General features: G+C 33.4%; 1 protein-coding gene across 1 annotated transcript; it reads left to right on the top strand.

Annotated features, from left to right (window-relative positions):
* The first annotated feature begins 2,755 nt into the window (after positions 1–2,755).
* LOC131853162 (sensory neuron membrane protein 2-like) lies at positions 2,756–21,719 on the top strand. The gene is made up of 10 exons (XM_059203986.1): positions 2,756–3,101; positions 13,462–13,619; positions 13,929–14,073; positions 15,387–15,561; positions 16,728–16,819; positions 17,744–17,964; positions 18,913–19,038; positions 19,695–19,881; positions 20,330–20,452; positions 21,492–21,719. The coding sequence occupies exons 1-10, from the start codon at positions 2,988–2,990 to the stop codon at positions 21,717–21,719; spliced, it is 1,569 nt and encodes a 522-aa protein (XP_059059969.1). The 5' UTR covers positions 2,756–2,987.
* Positions 21,720–25,525: the final 3,806 nt, after the last annotated feature.

Raw genomic sequence — 25,525 nt, 5'->3', positions numbered from 1 at the left:
GGTGTACAAAAGTAGAGAATAAAGATTAAAAATGCATACGACTACTACGTTCTGTCCACGACATATGGAAGGGGAAAATCCATTTACGCAATAGATATCATATAATGTACTCGTAGTTATATATACTTGTATTTTAAATATATAAAAAACAGTTTGATATCATCGGAGCTACACTAAGATAAATATTTCCATTTTTTTATTAATATTTTCTATCTAAGGGATTTTAAATAAGTTACTGTGCTTACTACGTCGCTTTGACATGTCCTGATTTCTTTCGGGAGTCTTACAGGAGACTTACGGGATTTTCGACGATTACGTCTTCACCCGAAAGACGGGAATCTTCCGTATTAAGTCAAAGCAATTGTCTGAATCAGGTGTGAGCAAACCTTTTTAATCAACAGGCAATTTTTTTTCATGTAATATGTATTTATTTACAAAAAAATATATCCATTTGTTTATATCAGTTGTCTAGTACCCATAATAGAAGCTCTGCTTAGCTTGGGACTAAATGCGTTGTGTGAATGGTCCTGTATTAATATCCTGAATATTCGACTTTACTATATCGTAACTCTTGCATATGTTTCTTTTTTTATGGATACGTTACTAGCTGTTCCCGCGACTTCGTCCGCGTAGATTTTATTTTTCTAAAATCAAAGTAGCCTAAGTTACTCCTTATTACATCAGATAAATGCCAAAAAAACTCCCATCAAAATCGGTCCAGCCATTTCAGAGATTAGCCGAAACAAACAAACAGACAAAAATTGTAAAACTGTTATTTTGGTGTATTTCCCGTATTTGTCAACCTTTTGTCTTATCATAGAGTACCATCAGGATTACAATCTTAAGACCCTATATATGTTATAGGGATGTGACAGTGTGTGGAGATCTGTATTCTTGTTAGCATAATAATCGATTTTAAAAATATATTTCATATACAATCAATTTCTGAGCCCCCAGGCCTTGTTTCCTTGAAGCCCGCAAGCATGTTAAATTACGCTGTAATGATTTGTCTAGTTTTCTTATTTTTTTGGGACAGCATGTAAAAAATAGATTTTAAATAATCAATTCTTTTGAGATATTTGATAAAGATTTATTCTTTAACCGTTTAATTTTCACATCCCTAATATATTTTACGGTCATATGTGACAATGGCCTCCCTGTTAGCCAGTTCCTATAGAGCCGGTCAAGGCTTCCATCAATGAAGGCTTACCGCGGCCCTTATATGCATTTAATTGCATTTGCACTCTGTTATAGGTAAACTGTTAGTGTAACTAGTTCTCAATAATAATCGTGTACAATTAAATTTGCATTTTAATCAAGTTTTCATTGAGGATCACTTTGACGGCCTCGGTGATCTAGCGGTTTAGCACACAGCTTTACTTCCATTAGTCACGGGTTCTATTCCTCGCAGCTACAAACATTTGTATTCATGAGTATGATTCTTTGAATCTGTCTGGGTATTTTCTATGTATATTATGTATGTATTTACAAAAAAAATCTAAGTATTTATATCAGTTGTATGGTACTCTACAACTAGCTCTGTATCGTGGAACTAGATGGCGCTGTGTTAATTGTCTAGGGTTATTTATTTACTTATTTTATTTTATAATGACAAGACTGTAATCCCAGAGGGGGTAGTCAGAGCCATTGTCAACACTTCTGGTCTAGTTGGGTTACGGTTTAGATAAGACAGCATTCCGAATGAGCGGTAGATTAAAAAAAATGTGATGCTTATTCAAAAGTGCTTCAATGTAAATTTATTTGAATAAATGATTTTCTATTCTTCTATTCTATTCTATAATTTCATTTTGACAATAATACGATAACATATGCTTCACATTAACATATTTTTAGGTCACGTCTCTATAATTGAATTTAAAAATGAATCTGTGTTTCTATAATCATGTGCAAACTCATTTGAGAATAATAAAGGCCGAGTTTCTTCTCAGTTCTTCTCAGCTTGTAAACACTCTTATAACACTCTTATGATTGTAATGAATATTATTCTATTCTATTCTATTCTTAACTGACGTTAGATTTGGTTATATAAAAGTATAATAGACCTACATGAATAAAATAATATTTTTTTAATTTGATTTTTGTTTATATCGTGAACGCAACACTTGAAATGCCCATTTCGCCCGATATATTTTGAATCCACGTGACAAGGGGCGTGAATACATGCTTCTCTCAGATTATTTTATGATTTGTTAACGGTGTTTTCGTCACCGTAGAGTCAGTCAGAAATATAAATTGGCGCACTAAGTTTTTACTCATATCGGCCAGATTTAAACTCATAAAACCGACCGACCTACCGAGTACCTATAAAACTTCATCATAATCGGAACACTAGTTAATTAACATTCCATCGCGGACAAACGACATGACACGAAATGTCTATATATTATAATTTAGTCCTCTAGCGTCTTTGAATGTAATATTAAAAACTACTTGAGCACTGACAACTAAAAAAAAAATCGTCCCTGACTATAATTTAATATTTATGGATATGCACTTTAATTTATTTATATTTCTGTGAAGCAGAACATTCATTTGACATGCTTGTGAATAAAAATAAACACACCGATAATCCACGACTGCGTATAATTAATGACACAATCGTTCATACAATAGAATCTGCTGAGTAAATACACCGGACATTGTATTTCTTAACGAGTCTCCATTTATCAGAAAAAAAAAATGAGAAAATTACAAGCGACGAACAGCACGATACAGCTATAATCGTTGGCTAGATACCTATGAAGATAGACGAATACGTGTGCCGAGCAGTGGCTTAATTAACATAAATTAATAAATATTTAAAACTGTTTAAAATTACGCGACGTAAAACTATAGAAATAATTTTCAGTCATCCATTAATAACCGCGCATGTGAATTAGACGTACTTTGTTGACGTACGAAGTGAATTTAAAAATAATATTTATTTGAATTTGGAATGTATACGAGTTTGTGATATTAATACAACAATGTTGGGGAAACGTTCGAGATTGTTCTTCGGGATATCGCTGGGAGCACTGATTATATCTATTATATTAGCTTTTTGGGGATTTCCGAAAATTATCAGCAATCAAATTCAAAAGGTAAGTTTTATTATATCTTTTTATAACATAGGAACAAACAATCTTTCGATTCACCTGATGGTAAGTGATTACCGCCGCCCATGAGCACCCGTAACATCAGGGGAATTGCAAGTGCGTTGCCGGCCTTTTAAAAAGGAATAAGCTCTTTTCTTGAAAGTTTCAATATCGTATCGGTTCGGAAATATCGTATATGGAAGGTGATTCTACAATCTGAAAGTGCGTTGTAAAAAGTTTGTTAAAAAACGCACGGTGGAGGACCGCTATTCGTCCAGTTGATCAGGATGATATTTTGGACCATATAAATTAAATCTATTATTATATTATTAAGCTTTTTGTTTTCTTAGATAGACACTTAGCGCGTTCTGAGTAACTATAAAGTTAAAGTTCGAAAACTCTTACAATGTTAGAAAGTCCATTTATCGAGAAATATATAACATCGGGCTTTATAACATCACGCTATGACCAATAGGAGCGTAGCATTAAGGAAAATTGGAGAACTCCAAAGGAACGCCAAGCAACATGCTATTCCGGAATAAACGGATAGAAATTGCTTTGAAAGTAGAAGTATGTAATATTATCTTATCTGTGGTAGAAGTAAGTTACTAGATCAGAATGTATTCCGTTGCTTTAATTCATCTGTGTACTATAAATGTAAAAAAACACTTCTAGATTAGTAAACTTAAATGCTCTGTGTAACCTGTTTTACTTTTATAACTTAACACTACTGTCGTACGTTTTAATCTATGTTTTATTGGATATTTTATGGACACTATACTTAATTACATTAGGTATAAGTAATATGAATTAAATATAAACATAACCTTTAACATAGATTGTCTTTGCCTTAGAGGCCGCTACATAATAAAAATAAATCCATTATCGAATATTTTTTCATTTTTTGTTCCGTATCCATAAATTCTTTTTTTAAAATTGATTAGGCATTGACGAAAAACCCGCCAAAAAGTACATACTGACCATAAACATAACCTCGCAATAACTAAAACTGATAGTTTTGTATTGATGTTATGATGTTACACTTAAAAAGTAAATGTATGACAAGACTTTTTCGAACTATTTTAATACTATTGGCCGCAGTTGGCCCTCAGCTTTACCGAACGAATGTAGATAAAACTCCAAACACTCGGAAGGACTTACGGAGCGGCTAAAAGCAAGCTCCTGCCTGACGGATGAGACTGTAGTCTGAGGGCACCGTTAGGAGTTCGAACCTCAGCTCTGGCCGTAATTTCAATTCCGGTCTGAATTGGATGGGATCGATCAGAGGAATAGAGTGACAATGCCGCCAAAATGTATAAGTAAAAAAATTCAATAAAAATATGAGTATTCGAGTACTAACTCAAATATGGTTGTGTGCAATGATGGCTGGCTCGTCCATCATACCCGTGAACTTGTGCTGCTTGTGGGGACTGGTCTGTTTGGGTTGCGATCACTGATTAGACTATTTGCTTTTGCAATAGTATATGCTGGAGGTCACTCTATTCTCCCAATTTTGAATTTAAAAATTAATCTGTATTATTGTAAACATGTATAATATTAATTTGAAAAGAATACGAGCTGAGTTTCTTGTCAGTTCTCATCTCGAAATCATTCCGAACTGACGGTAGATTTGACATATCATAAGAGTCTGTAATAGACCTACATGAAAAGATATTTAGAATTTGAACTCACTTTTTAAATATTTCTATCTGTTAGGTTTTTAATTGTCTTCTTCTATACTGGCTATCTGGCTCTATTCGATTGTTTTTGACTATAATCGAAATGTTACACTCTAGTTAAAATGTTATTCTGTTAATTTAAATGTTTATAAATCTACCTGCTAATAACCTTATAGTTTTTTTACTCAAATTATAAAAACTAAACTGGTTACCTTACATTGGTAGTTGCTTCTTGCTGCCTATTTTATAAATAGATTGGCAATTTTGATTACTAAATATATTATATTCATGTAAGTTTGACGGACTCGATGATTTAGCGGCGACTTAGCACCGTCCACTCCGATGGTCGCAGTTTCGATTCCTCGCCCGGTACAAAAATTTGTATTCTTAAGTATGATTGTATTGGTCTAGGTGTTTTCTATGTACATTTTGTAGGTATTTAAAAAAATGTTTAGTTTCTATCGGATGTTTAGTGTCCATAATACAAGCTTGCAAGAATAAGTACAATCAAGATAAGCATTTATCTTGGGACTAGATTTCTAGGACTTAGGACCTTAGGACTAGATTGTCTTGGTTATTATTATTAAATTTATAGAAGACACTTGATGCGTTTTTTATTTCAGTTTTTTTTCGTCCAGTTCGATAAATACATAGTTTCAAAATGATGAGAACTGACAAGAAACTTAATTGTCTGGTTATATTTATACTTAGTATAAGCATTGTACACATAATAAGAGGTTTTTTTTAATGGATGACAATGGAATGGGCACCCATGGAGGATGATAAAAAGAGAATTAGGCTAATGAGCTAACTGACCTGCAGTTAGACCATCATGATGAAATCACTGGATTTTCAGGGGGATCCGCGTGGAGGTGGTCCTGACATTGTACATTGTTAACAATGGAATATTATCTTATCTGTGACAATGGAGTCCTAGTTAGTATTATTAACAATTACCGGAGGGGGACCTCATGATATAAGATTGCCAGTAGTAAATGTAACAACACAAGTTTAATTTAATAAATAAATTCCTTGATTATAGACAAGCAAGGAGAGCTTAGCTTAGCTTAATTCATTGCAATATGTCAGCAAATTTGAATAAGCATGTACTATATTATTTGTTTAATAATATTTAATAATAGCAACTTTATTCGTTTGATCATAATTAGGATGAAAAGTGTATTTATATAAAAATATAATAAATTATTAATTCTGTATACACTTAATAGTAAAAATAACCATAGACAGTTCAGACGGCGACATCCAGACCCAAGTTATGCAGAGCTTGTGTTATGGATACTAAACAACTGATATAAATACACGGATATGATCCATTTTGCAAATATATACATAATATACATAGAAAACACCGATACAAACAATCATACTCATGAATACAAATGTTTATGCCGTGCGAGAAATCGAACCCGCGACCATCGGTAGCAAAACGGTATGTTACACCACTATACCACTGAGGCTGTGAACTGTAGACATGTATGTCTACAAGTAAATTAATTTTACTAGTAAAAACTTGAACTTTAAACTCATTATTCGAGTATGTACGAAGATATAAACATGATTCTGTTTTCATCCGTGGTAAAAAACATACTGAGGTGACGTCAAAAGATGACGTAGGTATATTGTGTAAATCAGAGTTTAAATTGTGATTGGAAATCATACCGGTTATAGGATTGTATGTGTAAACATTGAGCTAATTATAGAAAACTGGAGATTAAATTCCATTCTAAGAAATCAGGTTATACCGGATGATGTTGTTTACCGTGCAGTAAAAATAGGCATAATACTAGTAGGTACGCAAATAAAAAAGATTATAAAATTAAATAAAAGTAAAAAAAATTCGTCATCTGTATGAGAGAAATTTCTGTCATTCTTTCATCGCCTCTTGGCTTTAATTTATTTTATTTTAAAAATTTAAATAATTAAAATTTTATTTTTGACAACTATACAAAAATTATTAAAAAATCCGGTCTTTAAGCAGTATCTCTACTCGCAAAAAAATGTAGGTATATACCTCACTAGCTACTCGCCCCGGCTTCGCACGAGTGTACATGTATTATATCACAGATAACACAATATTACTATATTATATATATAAACCTGCGTCTTGAATCATTCTATCTATTAAAAAAAAGTATCATCATCCGTTGCGTAGATTTAAAGAATTAAGCATACATAGGGACAGACAGCGACAGCGCCTTTGTTTTATACAATGTAATAATGATACCAACTGAAAATTAAATACTTAACGTATACAGCTGTATTTTAAGACGTTTTTTTTCTACGTGTATCTATTTTGATATTTCAGAATAAAGTACCTACAAGATATATTGCGCGTTTAATTTAGGCACACATTGCGAATTTGCGATATCAACCGAGACAGGCGCTTTGAAAAAAACGCCGCACACAAATACCATCTAAATTCAATCTTTTTCTAATAATAGTCAAAGTAAACGCAATATATATAAATATGTTATATACATATATATTAGTATAGCCAGCCCTTATTCCTCAATTAATTTATCTTGTTAGTAGTGTCGTCATCAATAGAAAGATAATAAGAACTCTTATTATTAATATTATAAATGCGAAAGTTTGTCAGTATGGATGGATGTTTGTTACTCTTTCACGCAAAAAGTACTGAAAGGATTTTGATGAAACTTTACACTAATAAAGCTTATACATCAGAATAACACATAGGTTGATAATACATACCACATAGGTTAATAGGACGAAGCTAATAAATATATGTAAGTATATCAAAATACAAAGATGATTGACTTGGTACTCAAGACTGACCAAGACTTTTAAGGCCTTTAGGCTGGTATAACCCTCCACTAAGCTCCGACGTCCGAAGCATTTATTTCCCATGGGAACAGTGGCTACATCCGATCCTATCCGATACAGTGCCGAAAAAGTAATAGTAGCAACCGCTATGAGCACTACGCAATAAGGAGCCTATTTACAACTGTCTAAATATTAAAGAACAAGGAAATAACAACAATTCAGTTTTATAATATTATAAATAGAATAAAAAAAAATACATTTTAAAAACTCTAAACCCAACATCGGGCCATTTGAATTAATTGTTACAATTTATTGTAGCGCTGTGACTATCATCTCGCTACTGTTGCGTTATAATGATGTGATGAGGTGTCGCTACAGAATATATTGTTTATTGTAGTACCTAGTTAGTGAGTATATAGGTGAAATGATTGTACTATTCATTGTACATTAGTAAGTTTATTTGGTAGTGTGCTACATGACTTATTAGTAACGCGTACATTCGACGCGGAGTCGTAACATGGACTGATTTTACACCTAACTTAAATCTATGTTATCTGGAAAGCTAAACTTAGTTGACAGAAATATTACATATTAAGCTGAATCGTGCAACTTCGTCTGCATTTCATTTCCCCACCTTTTGCAATATTTTTCATTGCAACTCCGCTCCTATTGGTCGTAGCGTAATGTTATATAGCTTAAAGTCTTTCTCTACAAATGGATTATATAATAGTTCTTGAGATTAGCGCTTTCAAACAAACAAACAAACAAACAAACTCTTCAGCTTTATAATATTAGTATAGATGTAGGCACATCACATTCAAAGGAGCCTCAAAGGGCCTTTTGTAGGTAGGTCAACATTAATTATTGTATTCCCTACCTACTTATTTAGAAGAATGCAGTTATCGTCGGAACCTAATGTTTCAGTGACACAACATGGTGACAGCGGTCTTATTATTTAGAAATTAAAGAGTTTTTGTCGATATAACTTTTGTTAACTTATACGAGTAACAATAATAAAATAGTGCCGTTATTAAATTAATAAAAATGGAACACGCAAGGCCACCTCCGGAGTTAAGTATGGACGGTAGCCCTGTCGGCCGGGCCGACGCATGGAAAAGGTGGAAAACCCAAATTATCCCATGGGTTAATTCGTTAGTAATAGTTGCAAAAAAAAATGGTGGTATCCGTTTATGTCTAGACCCACGACCTTTAAATACGGCTATACAACGAGCGCATTTTCAACTACCTACAGTAACTGAACTGGCTACTAAACTCAAAGGTGCCAAATATTTTTCTGTGTTAGATGCTAATTCTGGGTTCTGGGCCATACAACTGGACTCTTCCAGTTCTGACCTTTGCACATTTAATACTCCGTTTGGAAGGTTCCAATTTTTAAGATTACCGTTTGGTTTAAATTGTGCCGCCGAAGTATTCCATGCAAAAATTAAACAGTTATTTGAGGATTTAGAAGGAGTGGAATCTTTCATAGATGACCTTATTTGCTGGGGTCGCACAAAAGCTGAACATGACACACGCTTAAAAGCTTTACTGCAAAGAGCACGTGAAGTAAATTTAAAATTTAATATTGAGAAATGTAAATTGTGTGTAGAAGAGGTATCATATTTGGGTCATGTATTTAATATGCATGGTATGAAGCCAGATCTGAATAAAGTTAAAGCTGTAAAGAATATGCCAGCCCCTACTGATAGAAAATCATTAGAGAGATTTTTAGGTGCTATTAATTATTTATCAAAATTTATACCAAATTATTCAACATGTATCACTCCTTTGACTAGTCTATTAAAAAAAAATATAATATGGCAATGGAGTCAGGAGCAACAAAATGCATTTGAAAAGTTGAAAGAATTAGTATGTAATGCGCCCGTTTTAGCTTTGTTTGATGTGTCACGCCCGGTAGTATTATCAGTGGATGCTAGCAGTACCGCTTTAGGAGCGGTGCTTATGCAGGATGGTCGTCCAGTAGAATATGCGTCACGAACATTAACTGATACACAACGTAGGTACGCACAGATCGAAAAGGAACTACTTGCTATAGTGTTTGCTTGTGAAAGGTTTAATCAGTATATATTTGGCAAGAAAAATATTATGGTGGAAACAGACCATAAGCCGTTAGAATCTATTTTCAAAAAAGCATTAGAATCGGTTCCCGTTCGATTACAACGTATGTTATTAAGATTACAAGGCTATGAATTAGTTGTAAATTATAAACCTGGAAAATTAATGTATATTGCTGACACCTTATCCCGCGCGCCTCTTGCCGATTTATGTAATAATGACATTAGTAGCCAGATAATATGTCAAGTTAATCTCCTTATGAGTAATGTGAAAATGTCAAACGATAAATTAAATTTAGTCAGAGAACATACATGTAAAGATGTTGATTTTTGTGAATTGCTCCATTACATTAATAACAAGTGGCCTAAATACAAAAATAATTTACCTGAAAAATTAAAGAAATTTTGGTCTTACAGAGATGAATTACATAGCATAAATGGAGTTATTTTCAAAAATAATTTAATTGTCATTCCGCCATCATTAAGGAATAAAATGCTAACTATCGTACATGAGGGTCATCTTGGTATTGACCGATGCAAAAGGCGAGCGCGGGAGGTGATTTTTTGGCCAAATATAACGCATGATATCGAACTTCATGTTAAAATGTGTTCAACTTGTCGAGAGTACTCAAATTATCCTAGTAAAGAACCCATGATCCCTATTAAAATACCTAACTTACCATGGAATAAAATTGGTACAGATATTTTTGAATACCAACGAAAATATTACTTAATTTTAGTTGACTATTATTCGGGTTTCATTGAAGTGGGAAAACTAAACAACATAACCACAAACTCAGTAATAAACATAATGAAGGAAAGTTTTGCAAGATATGGTATACCGGAATCAGTCATAAGTGATAATGGTACACAATTTACAAGTCGTGATTTTAAACTATTTGCACATCAATGGGGTTTTACACATATAACGTCATCCCCTAATTATCCACAATCAAACGGGAAAAGTGAGAGAGCCGTCCAAACTGTAAAAAAAATGATAAAAAAATCAGTTCATAGTAATGAAGATTTCTATTTGAGTCTATTGAGTTATAGAAATACTCCCCGGGATAATTTGGGTTCTCCAGCACAGCTGCTGATGGGGAGACGCCTAAATTGTAAATTACCTGTACATCCAAAGTTGTTAAGGCATGATTGTAAAATATCTCATAATTTTGTTCATAAGAGTTTATTAAATAAACAATTGAAAAGTAAAATGTATTATGACTCGCATACAAAAACATTGCCAGAGTTAAATGTTGGTGATAACGTCATGATATTGGATCATAATAACAAAATGCATGGACAAGTTATTTCTAAGTGCCCAACTCCACGTTCTTATATAGTGAAAAATAGACGAGGTGCAACATATCGACGTAACCGCCGACATTTAATAAAATGCGAGCCCAAGTGCAGTACGACAAGCGATGGGGATAATACTGAGCAGGATACTTTAAAAAAAAATAATTTTGCCGTTCCATGTTCAAGTAATACTAATTATTTATCTAATTCATCTAATATCCATAAAAAACAAATTGAGGGCAAAAAACCCATATCCATATCCCCACCGCTTACTCGTAGTAAAGCTAAGGAAATGAAAATGAATATTGATAATATTAATTTACACTGTAACTAACTGTAAGAATAGGGGTGGTAGTGTATAAGTAGTTTTAATCAATAGTTTTTCTTTATTGTTTATTTCCATACGTAGACTTATACATACCAGTGTTAGAAAGTATATTTTGTTTATTTGTTTAAGGGAAAGATGTTGTAGGTAGGTCAACATTAATTATTGTATTCCCTACCTACTTATTTAGAATAAAGCAGTGATCGTCGTAACATAATGTTTCATTGACACAACAGGGCCTTTGAATCGTAACTTAATGCGGCACTGAAACGAAAACTAACAGTTCTACTCAGTCATATAATAAAATAGATACACAACACAACTAGACCTCTGATTCATGGATAATTTCTTTCGCACTGACCCTATATCATTCCCTCTAGACTCAACTCTGAACATATGTTTTTGCATAATATAACTTTATAGACAGTGAACCGAACTAGTGTACCTTAGAGATCAGAATACATAATTGTCCACTAGACGAAGTTAACTATCATAAATATTATTTGACAGCCTCGGTGGTATAATACTGTAGCACACCGCTTTACTTCCGATGGTTGCGGGTTCGATTTCTCACACAGTACCAACATTTGTATTCATGAGTATTTGTATCTGACTGGATATGAAATCTGTATAGGTAACAAATGTATCTATGTATTTATAAGTTATCTACTACCGATAACACAAGCTCGGCTTAGCTTGGGCTAGTCCTACTTGTTACTACAGATACTATTTTTACTGAAAGAGATCATTCGTTTGTCAAAAATATTTTCTTAATTTTAAAAGTATATCTATGCATATAAATAAAATTAGAGTGTCTGTTTGTTTACAATAACCGTTTTTTGTATCTACATGCATATGAATATAAATACGGTACATACACCAAAATAACATTTTTTGCAATTTTTGTCTGTCTGTCTGTCTGTTTGTTCCGACTAATCTCTGAAATGGCTGGACCGTTTTTACGGGACTTTTTTTGGCAGTAACTTAGGCTGCTTTTATTTTAAAAAAATAAAGTTAAATTCCACGCGGACGAAGTTGCGGGAACTGCTAGTTCTTGAATATAATAAGTACAAGCTCTGCTTACTGTGGGACTAGATGGCGCTGTGTGAATTGTCCTCGGATATTATTATTATATTACAAATACTATTTTTACTGAAATGCATCATTCATTTGTGTTCAAAAATAAATAACAGGATATTCAAATATTTGTAGAATAAAATACCATGTTTATGACATAGAAATAGTAAACAAGTCATTCGATCGAAATTATTCCAAGTGCACTGGACTGTAGCATTCACTGGCAGCTTCCGCTATCAAGCAACAAAATATTGGAACTACAACCCTCCGAGATTCAGGCACTTAATCACTGTACACACTTATAAATATCAAAAAGAACATCCTGCTACAAAAACAAATAATAGGTATTCCATAAAATTTCCTTGGGTAACGGATGCAAACTGGCGAAATGTTTTCTTTTCACATTATTATGTCTTTTAATCGGCAAATATTGACGTCAGTAATTTCAATCTTTCTCAGCAATTACAAATCATATAGGGCTGATATTTAAATATTTCATTGTTCATATTTTTGACATTATATATATTGTTCTCGTTACATAATTGAGAAAAAGTATCAAAGAATGGCGTAAGTAAATATATATATACATATATATATATTCATCACGGCGGTGTTGCCTTAATCTTAGGTACTACATATTTCAAATTATATACTTAAAATTTGACTACGATATATATTAAAAATTTGCGTCATATACCAAATAAAAATTAATAATATTTATAAAAATAAAATGTATATTTCCTTCTTATTCTCTACGTTCCTTATTTAATAAAATTTATTATTTCTGTTTTAATAATAAAATGTATTATATAATATTAATTATTATTATATCGTAAATATATAAAAATATTAGGACACTTAATGTGGCACGATGTATTTATGAAAGTTATTATTGAGGGAAAGATAAAAGGAAAGAGGGGACGACGAAGACCAAGGCACAGCTTTATTAAGCAAATGAACGACAGAATTGGAGTCGTGTCCTGAAGAAGTATGATGGAAGATCGTAGAAAATGGCATAAGCTCCACCGACAAGAGCGTCGCTCTTAAATTATGAATGAATGATTATTACATTAAAACAATTGCTAAAATATTTTTTTCTATTTCAGAACATACAACTAGAGAACACATCGATGATGTATGAAAAATGGAGGAAGATACCGATGCCCTTAACGTTCAAGATAACAATTTTCAATGTTACCAACGTTGACGAAATTAATAATGGCAGAAAACCAAAACTGCAGGAGATTGGCCCTTTTGTATATAGGTTAGTTATTATTTACTTATTTCTATGCCTATTTTTTTACATACCGTTTTAAATTTGCACGGTCATTATACGTATAAACAATATTGGGAACTCAATAATTTGCTGAGTGGTCTATTTTTTCCAGATCACATGACTAAAAACGGTATATTAGTTGCATATTACTTGAAATAAGTTTACAAAAAAACACACATGTAAATAAATAAAAATTATTACTTAGTAACATAATTACTCATAACATTTTTGTACTTACCAAACTAAACTTTGACTTTTTGAAGATTTTATTTTACGAATTAATAAATTCAATTTCAGAGAATATCGAGAGAGGAATGTATTAGGTTATGGAAGTAATGATACAATTAGATATATGCTCAAAAAGACGTTTATTTTCGATGCTGAAGCCAGCGCTCCGTTGACAGAAGATGAAGTGGTGACAGTCATAAATTTTTCATACATGGTAAGTTTTTTTATGGATATTAATGGAATAGTACATCCGCATGTGCGGGTTTACGCTGGCGGGCACCAGTGGAAGATGATAAGATGAGCATGAGGTCAGGTCAGTTACCTCATTAAGGCAAAATCAACAAGAATTTATCACGATGGTGTCTTGGGGGAACCGCGTGGAGTTCAACCTGACATGGTACATTGCATTGTACATGGTACAGCAATGAAATAGAAATATTCTTTATTCAAATAAACTCATTACAAGCACTTTTGAATAGTCATATTTTGATTCTACCACTCATTCGGAATGCAGATTCATCACAAGAAGAATGAGCAAGAAACTTGTGTGTTGCTCTTTTTAATAGATGTTTTTTTTATATAAATAATTACAGTATATGAGGTCATAAATCCACGTAACTGACACTACCTATCACTTCTTTATAAAACAATTACATAGCAATATAGAAGACCTGCATACGACTACTATTCAAATAGATTTATGCGAATCTTCCAACAAAATATTATATAATATCTCAGGACAATTCACACAGCGCCATCTAGTCCCAAGCTTATGAGTACTAACAACTGATATAAGTACATAGATACATTTTTTTGTAAATATATACATAATAGCAAGTGGGTTGTTAGTAATGTGGACTAATGACCCCATTACTAACGATACACCATGTTAGGGTTTTATTATATTATTGTTAGTTGATAATTTCTTCGTGATTTTGCCACGATGGGCTAACTGACCTGACCTCATGTCCATCTTATCCACCATTTGTGCCTCACCAGCGGAAACCATTAGCGCAAGCGGGTGCAACATTCCAGTATCAACACTTAAACATAAAAACATCCAGACCTATACAAACAATCATACTCATGAATTACATATATCAAACTAGCTTTTGCCCGCGGCTTCGCTCGCGTTAATTTATCCCCTTAGGGGTGGAATTTATCAAAATCCTTTCTTAGGGGATGCCTGCGTCATAGTAACTTTATGCATGCAAAATCTCAGCCCGATCGGTTTAAAATTGACAAAGTTTCATACAAACTTTCATCCCCTATTTTATCCCTTTGGGGGTAGAATTAATCAAAATCCTTTCTTAACGGATGCCTACGTCATAACATCTACCTGCATGCCAAATTTCAGCCCGATCCGTCCAGTGGTTTGGGCTGTGCGTTGATAAATCACTATGTCAGTCACGATTGAGTTATATACTTATATTTAGATATATGTTTGAAGCATGCGAGGAATCAAACCGGCACCCATCGGAAACAAAAGAAAAATAAGTATTATAACAGTGTATGTTTATTTTCCAGGCGGCCCTGTTGACTATAAATGACATGATGCCAACACTAATCCCAACAATGAATATGGGATTCGAAGAGATGTATTCACAATTTGGTTTGAAAGATCCATTTCTTACAGTGAAAGCTCGGGATTTACTGTTCGACGGTGTCTTCCTCAATTGCAAAGGAAATCAATCTTCTCTAGGTGAGGCTCTAATAGTGTATACAAACAAATATAATAGAAATGATTTTTATTTTCAAATTAACAACTTCTCGCTATATGCATATGACTATCATTACAAGCACTTTTGAATAGTCACATTTTGATTCTACCACTCATTCGGAATGCAGACTCATCACAAGAAGAATGAGCAAGAAACTTGTGTGTTGCTCTTTTTAATAGATGTTTTTTTATATAAATAATTACAGTATAACAAGTAAGAGGCATGCGATAATCAACATAGAAATCGCTACGCACTCATTATTAGTGTAATCAGATAATCTGACAATATTATCTGATTATATATCTCTATCTATGGATTTAAAGTTTTTCTATAAAAACATTATTATCGTTAACGAATTCTTCAATTTTATAGTAAGCTTTTTTCCAAGGATCTGTTTTATTTGACATTTAAATATTTTTTCTTGCAGATTTATAACAGACTCTGGTATTTTATTGTAAAACCTTACGCAATTGCCATAAAACGAATTACTAACTTTAGCCAAACGACATTTAGGTAAAATCAGTTTGTTATTGTTACGTAAGCTTTTATTGGTGCAATCACTAACTCTTTTGAAACTGTCTATATTCTCTATTTCTCGTTCATTAATACATAATACTGAAATTTACACTGATTATTTAGAAATATGCCCTGTTAGAACAATAACAGCAAATCTACTAATAGTAAGTACTACAAAGTTGCAGAATTTCAGGCGCCATTGAAACATCCGCTTGCTGACATATAGCGACACCTCATCGCATCATATATAACGCTACAGTGGTGAGGTGATAACCACCGCGCAACATTACAATAATATGTTATGTTATCTATACATATTAATAAAATTGGAATGTCTGTTTGTAATATTGAAACAACCGTTTTTTACTACACATGCATATGAAAATAAATACAGTACATACACCAAAATAACATTTTTTGTCATTTTTGTCTGTCTGACTGTTTGTTCCGGCTAGCCTCTGAAATGACTGGACCGATTGTTACGGGACTTTTAGTGGCAGGTAGCTGTAATAACGAGTAACTTAGGGTAATTTTATTTTAGAAAAATGAAGTAATGTTATAAAATTCCACGCGCACGTAGTCGCGGGTACAGCTAGTGTTATAATATAAGTTTAATAAATTTACATTCCAGGTCTGATATGTTCTCAAATCAGCTCGACCAGCCCGCCGACCATGCGGCCCACAGAAGACGGCAACGGTTTCTATTTCTCAATGTTTTCTCACGTAAGTATTCTTATAACGGACTACCAATTCACCATTGGATGGAACTGGCAAGTCTTTTGAACATATTGTATTGTAATTGTTTCAAGCAAAGATTGTAACTGTTTCAAGACTGCCTTTGTAACTATTTTAAACAAATAAATAAATAAAACCAGAAAGCCGTTGATGGACAGTGATCTACAAATTATCTAATCTATCTATCTATATCTTGCATTCATTCATGGTATGGGAAAAGGCAGATTTTGTGTATTTACCTATGTTAGGTATCGTTTAAGTATATGTATTACTTAGAGAAGAATAATATACATATACCAACTTAAATACTTACTTTAATAGATACAATACATATGTATATATATATATTTATACTAGCTGACGCCGCAAACGTTGTTTTGCTATATAAATTAAAATCGCTATAAAATAATAGTGGTTGAAGTTAGAAGGGTGAAAATTTAGAATTGTATCTATGTAATTTCGAAATGCTACATAAAAACATCTCCAATAAATAAAAAAAATGTTAGGGGTTGATCTTATCACTTAGGGGTATGAAAAATAGATAGTAGCCGATTCGCAGAGCTACTGAAAATACATGTTAAATTTCTTAAAAAACGGTCGGCCGTTTCCGAGAAGTGTGGTAACTAACATAGTGATACGAGAATTTTATATATAAGATTTATAGATATATATTATGTCTAACAGTAGGTAGTATAATATATAGTATAATATAGTATAATATATTCTATAGTATAACACTACTGTTATACTATAGAATATATTGAATAAATAAAGGAATAAATTGAGTGTTAACTACCTACGTAGTTAACACTCAATTTATTCCTTCAGAACATAATCATAAAGTATTATTTTCAATGTAGGCTTACTTTCTTACTTTTATAATAATCTTTCTTTAATTCTATTTCGTTTTAGTTAAACAGAACTGAAACAGGTCCTTACAACATGGTGCGGGGAATAGACAACGTGAAGGATCTCGGTCACATATTAAGTTACAAAGAAAAGACATTCATGAACCACTGGGGCTCAGACCCCTACTGCGGGAAACTGAATGGGTCGGACGGGTCGATCTTTCCACCGATAGACGAGAATAATGTACCGAAACGATTGTATACGTTCCAACCTGATATTTGCAGGTATGTACGATTAAATTGGAGTAATATGAGACATACAAAGTATAGAATAGAATAGAATAGAATAGAACAGAACAGAACAGAATGGAATAGAATAATATTTATTACATCACACATCACAACACAACAATAACGATGCTCACATCAGCATATAAATTACTGGCTGTGCCCGTGACTTCGTTTGCATGGTTGTCAAAACTTTTATACATATTTTTTGGGTAACTTGAACCGTTTATTTGAGGGTTTCCGTTACGTGCGCCGCGTGAACGATTCAAGTTACCCAAAAATATATATGTCGTTAATATGAAGCCGTGGACACATCTAGTGACATACAAATAAAAATAATACGATACATTAAAACATATATCAAAACAATAATAACAAAGCAAAATATACATAGTTTTGTATGGCCTATCCACCACTGTGGAGCATCGTCACCGCGTCACTGTGTATTGATATAAGGGAAAATTAGTCTAACAGTAAAACAGCTGAGATGGGTTCAGCTGTTGTACTAGTAGACTTTAATTTGTAAATTATTCTGCCGTGGTCGGCAGATTCATTTAAAATTTATTTTACACGGAGCTCTTGTTATTTTCCATGAATCTATTTAATCGTTGATACGACACGACTCCAACATTTCTTTGATGTGCTTGATATAACTTGATCTTCCTCTTTCCTTCTATATAATTCTAGTTGACCTCCAGCTTTGCCTGCATCTCACTTACTTGACATTTAACATTATAATATTTCGCCCAATTTACATATCTTTTTCAATTATAGCCTATGTGTTATTCTAATGTATAAGCTATATTAATGTAAAGTTTCATAAATATCCGTTCAGTACGTTTTGCGTGAAAGAGTAACAACCATCCATCCATCCATAATCGCAAACTTTCGCTTTATAATACTAGTAAGATTCAAGACTCATAGAAAATTACTTACAAATTTCAGATCTATTCACGTTGATTTCGTGGAGAAAACAAGCATTTTTAACATAACAGCTTACCACTACGAGCTGTCAGAATCGGCGTTCGCGTCTAAAAGTGCTAATCCAAACAACAAGTGCTACTGTAAAAAGTGAGTACTATATGGTCTTTTCTTTTTAAAGGTAAGAAAGATACAGCTATTGCAGTCACGATAGTTTTTGTAGTGAAAGCTTCTTTAAATATGTTTAACACTTTTGGGATGAGCAAAAATCACTAAATTCGCATGACCATCATGCTCAAATACGAATATACTATATGGGTGTGTATATATATTTTAAAAAAATGTCTACGAAACAATACGGATGAAACATGGATGTAAGAAATTATCTGCAATCTTTACTATAAAACAAAGTCGGCAGCAATAGATAGTGATTCAGGAGGAAGGTTTATATGCATGCGTGTATAGAACATGCCGAACTTGCGTCGCCGGGACGGGTCACTATTTTTTTTTATATAGAACAATAAATATATTATTAAAAAGTAAATTAAGTTTGTTTAGATATAAATTATAATGGATGCTATTTTCCTTGAGATGGACCATATTTGGAGCCATTCATAAATAAAATCACGCAAATCAAATAGATCGAGTATAAACTCGCCAAGAAAACAATTTTAAAATACAACCTTATGTTTGTACAGATATAGTTGGAAATAGATTAGAAGTAGATTGAAATCTAGTTCTAATATATAAAATATTTCCAACATATGTTGTTCGATAATAGTACAAAATTATATGTTATATTTCAGGAACTGGAGCGGTAGCCATGACGGCTGTCTGCTGATGGGCGTATTAAACCTGATGCCGTGTCAGCAGGCACCAGCAATTGCTTCTCTGCCACATTTCTACCTGGCTTCTGAGGAGTTGCTCGAATTTTTCGCTGAAGGCATCAAACCCGATAAAGACAAACATAAAACTTACATACTATTGGAGCCGGTGAGTTTATCGACACATTGATAAATATTCTCACTTCTGTATTCAGAGACATTGTCATCTGTCTGTTGATGATGTAGATGATGATTGATATCACCATCATCATCATCGTCATCGTCATCCACATCAAGATATTAATCCGAATGGTAAACAACTGGTTGTCTAATATTATGGTGAACACATGACATGCCACATACCGCTCGCTATATTTAAATCTAACATGGTTTGTTGGTGTTCCCATTGCCGGAAGGTTAGTCAGAAATACAATTACACAAATCTGCCAGTTTATAACTTGGGTCCTATTGCACATGCAACCTAAGACTTGCAATTTGAACTATTCTATAGCAAATAATTCTTATTTAACAATCCATTTTAAATAAGAATCGTTAGCAACATTAAATAATTAAGACTTGGGTCATACAGCAAATTAACTAAAAATGTAATGTAATAGAACACAGGAGCAGTCTTGAAGGGAGTCCAGCGTTTGCAGTTCAACGTGGAATTGAGGCAGATGAAGATACCCCAACTGCAGAAAGTGCCCACAGGCCTATTCCCGATGCTTTGGATAGAAGAGGTAAAACAGTTATATATGGCAATAGTTGTTCACGCATGGGATTTCCATTTAATGTTAGACACCTATAACAGTACAAATAAACTGAATTTAAAAAAAAAAATCAGTTGAGGTTCTTGCCAGTTCTTCTCAATTGAATATGTATACTGAACTAGACGGTATCGAAAAAAAATTTAATTTAAAAAAACGGTCAAAGAGCAGTGAATAATGTTTTTAGATTCGATTTGATTTGAATCCAACAGTCATCGCCCAGTTTGTATGAAAATGCATTACTGTTAAAGCTGAGGTCATCAAATTTAAACATTATGTTTTTGCATCAACGGACTCGGTGGTCTAGAGGTTTAGCACAATGATTTATTTCGTCGCGGGTTCAATTTCTCGCATGGTTGAAACACTTGTATTCATGAGTATGATTGTTTGTATTAGTCTGGTTGTTTTCTATACATATTACGTATGTATTTACAAAGAAATGTATTCTATCAGTTGTCTAGTACTTATAGCACAAGCTCAGCTTCGCTTAGACACAAGGGCACAAGGGCTTGGGACTCATTTAGTCCCAAGCCCTTGTGGATTTTCCAGGGTTATTATTATTCCACAATTTACATATAATTAATATTTTTAGTGAAAACTAGGACGGGATTATAGCACCATATATTTTTTATAATTTAATTTATACTAGCTGTTCTCGCGATTTCGTCCGCGTGGAATTTAAATTAATTTTTCTCAAATAAAATATTTTTTCTAAAATAATAGTAGCCGAAGTTACTCATTATTACATTAGCTACCTGACAAAAAAAAGTCCTATCAAACAGAACAAACAGCCAGACAGACAGACAGACAAAAACTGTAAAATATGTTATTTTGGTGTATCTACCGTATTTATATTCATATGTACGTAGTAAAAAATGGTTATTACAATATTACAAACAGACACCCCAATTTTATTTATATGTATAGATTTTAACCATTCCTAATGAACAGGGAGGCCGATAATTATAGGTATGTTATTTTAATAATATTTCTGTTTGACAATATTTTTCAGAGCGCAGAAGTGCCGACCTCTATCCAAGATGAGCTTCGACAGTCACTCAACCTGATCGGATACGCAAACACAACTCGATGGGTGATATTAGCGCTAGCTATCATCGCGGCTGTCATAAGTACTATCATTGTAGCCAGAGCCACGCTGCCGGGCTGGGCCGGACGAAACTCTGTCAGCTTTATATTAAGACCCACCAATGTTAACGGCATAGATCTCAATAAAGGATAGATAGTATGCAGTTGTTTTATTACTTACTTTTAAAATTTCACCTTTAATACATATTTTACTACCTATAGCGGTTTAACACGCGGCCTTATTTCCAATCGTCGCAAGTTCGATTCCTCGAACTATACAAACATTTGTATTTATGAGTATGGCGGTTTTGGCTGAGTGTTTTCTATCATATCATGTAAGTATATATAAAATTATGTATATAAGTACTTCTGTCTATTGGTCAGTGCCCATAACATTATTCATATTCCATGAGCTTGGGATTAGATGGCGCTGTGTGAATTGTCCAGGGTTACAATTATTATTATTAATATTATTTGCCGGTTTATGGAGTTTCGACAGTCACTCAACCTGATCGGATACGCAAACAACTCGATGGGTGATATTAGCGCTAGCTATCATCGCGGCCGTAATAAGTACTATCATTGTAGCTAGAGCCACGCTGCCGGGCTGGGCCGGACGAAACTCTGTCAGCTTTATATTAAGACCCACCAATGTAAGAATAGATAGTATGCAGTTGTTTTATTAGTTACTTCTAATTACCTTTAATACATTTGACGGATTCAGTGATCCACCGGTTTACCACACCGTCTTATGTTACATTTACATTCAGCCGCTTCCCCTGCCACTCGCGCTGCCGGAAATATTGCCGCCTCAGCGTCGACAGGAGTCGACGCGAGTGAGTGTCGTTTACAGTCAGCACTCATACTTATTTACCGGGCGACTCTTCCTTACCTTCCGCTTAAAACGCCGTGCGACAACTGAGCGAGAGGGCTGAATGTAAACACACGCTGCCACTAGCGCTGCCAGTCTTTTGACTCGCGCACGAAAAACTTACAATCGAGGGAGCGCCGGCCAGCGCGAGTGGCAGCGGCCTTGGAATTGGAAGTATCGTGTTTACACTCTCGCGCTGCTCACTTCCCTGCCCACTCGGGCTGAGTGTAAATTGGGCTTTACTTCCGATGGCAGCAGGTTCGATGCAAACATTTCTATTTATGAGAATGGCAGGTTTGTTCGAGTATTTTCTAAGATATAATGTACGCATTTACAAAAAAAAGTATTTATGTCAATGGTTCCGTTACTATAAGATTATTCTATGCTTAACTTGGTGGCGCTGTGTAAATTGTACAGGGTTATAATTATTATTATTTGTCAATTTGTGTTATGGTAATTTTGTGTATATTAACATAATATATAGTATATATATGTATGTATTGGAATAGACTTAACGGAGCAGGACATTGATTGGGTAACTCGTGTTGGGCCTAGGTTCTCAAAGGCGACAAAAACTGACACCTCCAATGGTGAGAGTAAATTTCCACGGCCAGTTGTGCTGCGACTTTTACGCCGGTCAAAAAGAAACTCCTTAATTAAAGAATCAAAAAATCGACGAAATCTTACAAGCCATGATATTGACGTCACAGGTCCAAAGGAAACCGAAATTTATTTCGCGACACCAGAAAAAGATCAAAGGAATGCGGCTTTTTGTACTGTTGGTGTAGTAATGGAAATATATATGTGCGGCAACGGGAAGGCAAACCAGCAAAACATATTCGATCACAACAGGATCTTTTTCACATTTTTCCTCTGGATTCTGGTTTACAAACTAAGGAACAAACAGCATAATAATAAGTTTGAAACTGGGTATTGCAAATTTAAAGTGACTTATAGTAAAACTCCTCTTATCATTGTAAAGTTGAGAATGTTTACCTTTATGAATATCAATTGTTGTATTATATTTCAGTATTTGTATTTATTGTAATGTATATCTTTTATATTTACACTTACATATATTTATCATTCATTCAAGAGGCAATAATTTGCAATACTAAATTGTCTGTCAAGAGATCTCATCTACGTATATTCTGTTATGCTTTAATCTCCAATAGCGGATTAAAACTGAAATGTCGAGTTCATACGATATCAACAAATTTTCATTATTTATACTTAAACAATACAGGACATTACAGATAATTTAGAAGAAATAAACATTAAATGTTACCACATTTCTGAACTTGAAAATTGTAATAAATTATTTGCCGCTAAAAGAAGTTTTAACATATTAAATTTTAATATACGTAGCATAAATAAAAACTTTGACAATTTCATAATATCTTTCCATAGACTAAATATTGAAATCGATGTTATTGTTTTGACGGAATGTAGACTTATGGATGTGCCAGTGGTACCACACATACCTGGATATGATTCACACAAAACTAATAAAATAATTAATCAGAACAGTGGAGTGGTAGTATACATAAAAAGCACTTGGAACGCATCAGTTTTAGAGCCAAATTTCAGAGAAGCTGATTGTTTACTAGTAAATATTCCAAATAGTGTATCAATATTTTGTATTTATCGTTCTCCTTCATTTACAAATACAGATATTTTTATAACTGACTTACATCAAAATCTTGAAAATCACAAAAAAGAAACTACTCTAGTTGTTACTGGCGACATTAATATAAATCTGTTACAAAATGGTAGAATTACGAACAGTGAATACATGTGTCTTAATGCTGAATATAAACTATTGCCGGTAATAACTATCCCAACGAGAAATAATGCTTGTCTCGATCATATATTCATAAAAACAAATAAAGTTTCTTTCGGCATTGTATGTACATGTGATGTGACAGATCATAACATGGTTCTTGCTGGAATAAATTTAGAAATACCAAAACAGAAGAGTATGAACAAAGAAAAAGTTCAAATTAATGCTGAAGCGATAAAGCAAGATCTTGCCGAAATAGACTGGTCAATAGTAACTAATATAGAAGATGTCAATGAGGCAGTCACAAATTTCGAAAACTGTTTGAAAAACATTATTAACGTTCATACCCGCAAAGTTAAAGTAAGTCGCTCCAAATTCAGTATTAAACCCTGGATTACTCCAGGTATTATACGCTGTATAAAACACAGAGATAAGCTTCATCAACGGGCTACCAGGAATCCACAAAACTTAATAATACAAACAACGTACAAAAGATATCGTAATTTTTGCAATAACCTTTTACATAGATTGAAATCGAAATTTGAAGAAGAACAATTATTAAAAAATAAAGGTGATCCTAAGAAACTGTGGAATACAATAAAAAACATTTGTGATATTCAAACACACAAGAAAGAATCAACAGAATTATTATACATAGAAAACTCAATTGACGAAAAGACATCACTTGACATGTGCAATATCCATTTCTCAACCACTGGTAATACACTTGCAAATAATATTTTAGAAAAGTTAAAAGAAAAAGAGGAGAACTTGATGCCTAAAATGGATGGCGTATTGGGATCTTTTTTCATGGCTCCGACTGATGAATTTGAAATAGGTGACCTAATTACTCAGTTAAAAAATGATAAATCTCCTGGAATTGATGGAATAACCAATAGTTTAATCAAAACAATAAAGGAATTCATTTTAACACCTCTAGTACACATTTATAACCTTAGTTTTGTATCAGGTATCTTTCCGGACTCTTGGAAAACAGCTTTATTATACCCAATTCATAAAGGAGGCTGTAAATACTCTCCAGATAATTACCGCCCAATAGCACTACTTGGAACTTTCTCAAAATTACTGGAGAAACTTGTCAACAAAAGATTAGTTAAATACCTTGAAAACCAAAATCTGCTATCTCCTAAACAGTTCGGTTTTAGATCAGGAAAGTCCACCGAGGATGCCGTGTCTCTACTTATTACAACTATCACCTCCAAACTTGACCAAGGATTACAATGTGTAGGTGTGTTTTTGGATTTGGCTAAGGCTTTTGACACAGTGTCTAATAAACTGCTTCTAA

The sequence above is a fragment of the Achroia grisella genome, unplaced genomic scaffold, assembly GCF_030625045.1.
Source record: "Achroia grisella isolate CSIRO2021 unplaced genomic scaffold, CSIRO_AGI_Agris_v1 utg900, whole genome shotgun sequence".
Classification (NCBI taxonomy): Eukaryota; Metazoa; Arthropoda; class Insecta; order Lepidoptera; family Pyralidae; genus Achroia; species Achroia grisella.
Note: the sequence above shows the minus strand (reverse complement) of the source record. Positions and strands in the feature narration are given on the sequence as shown.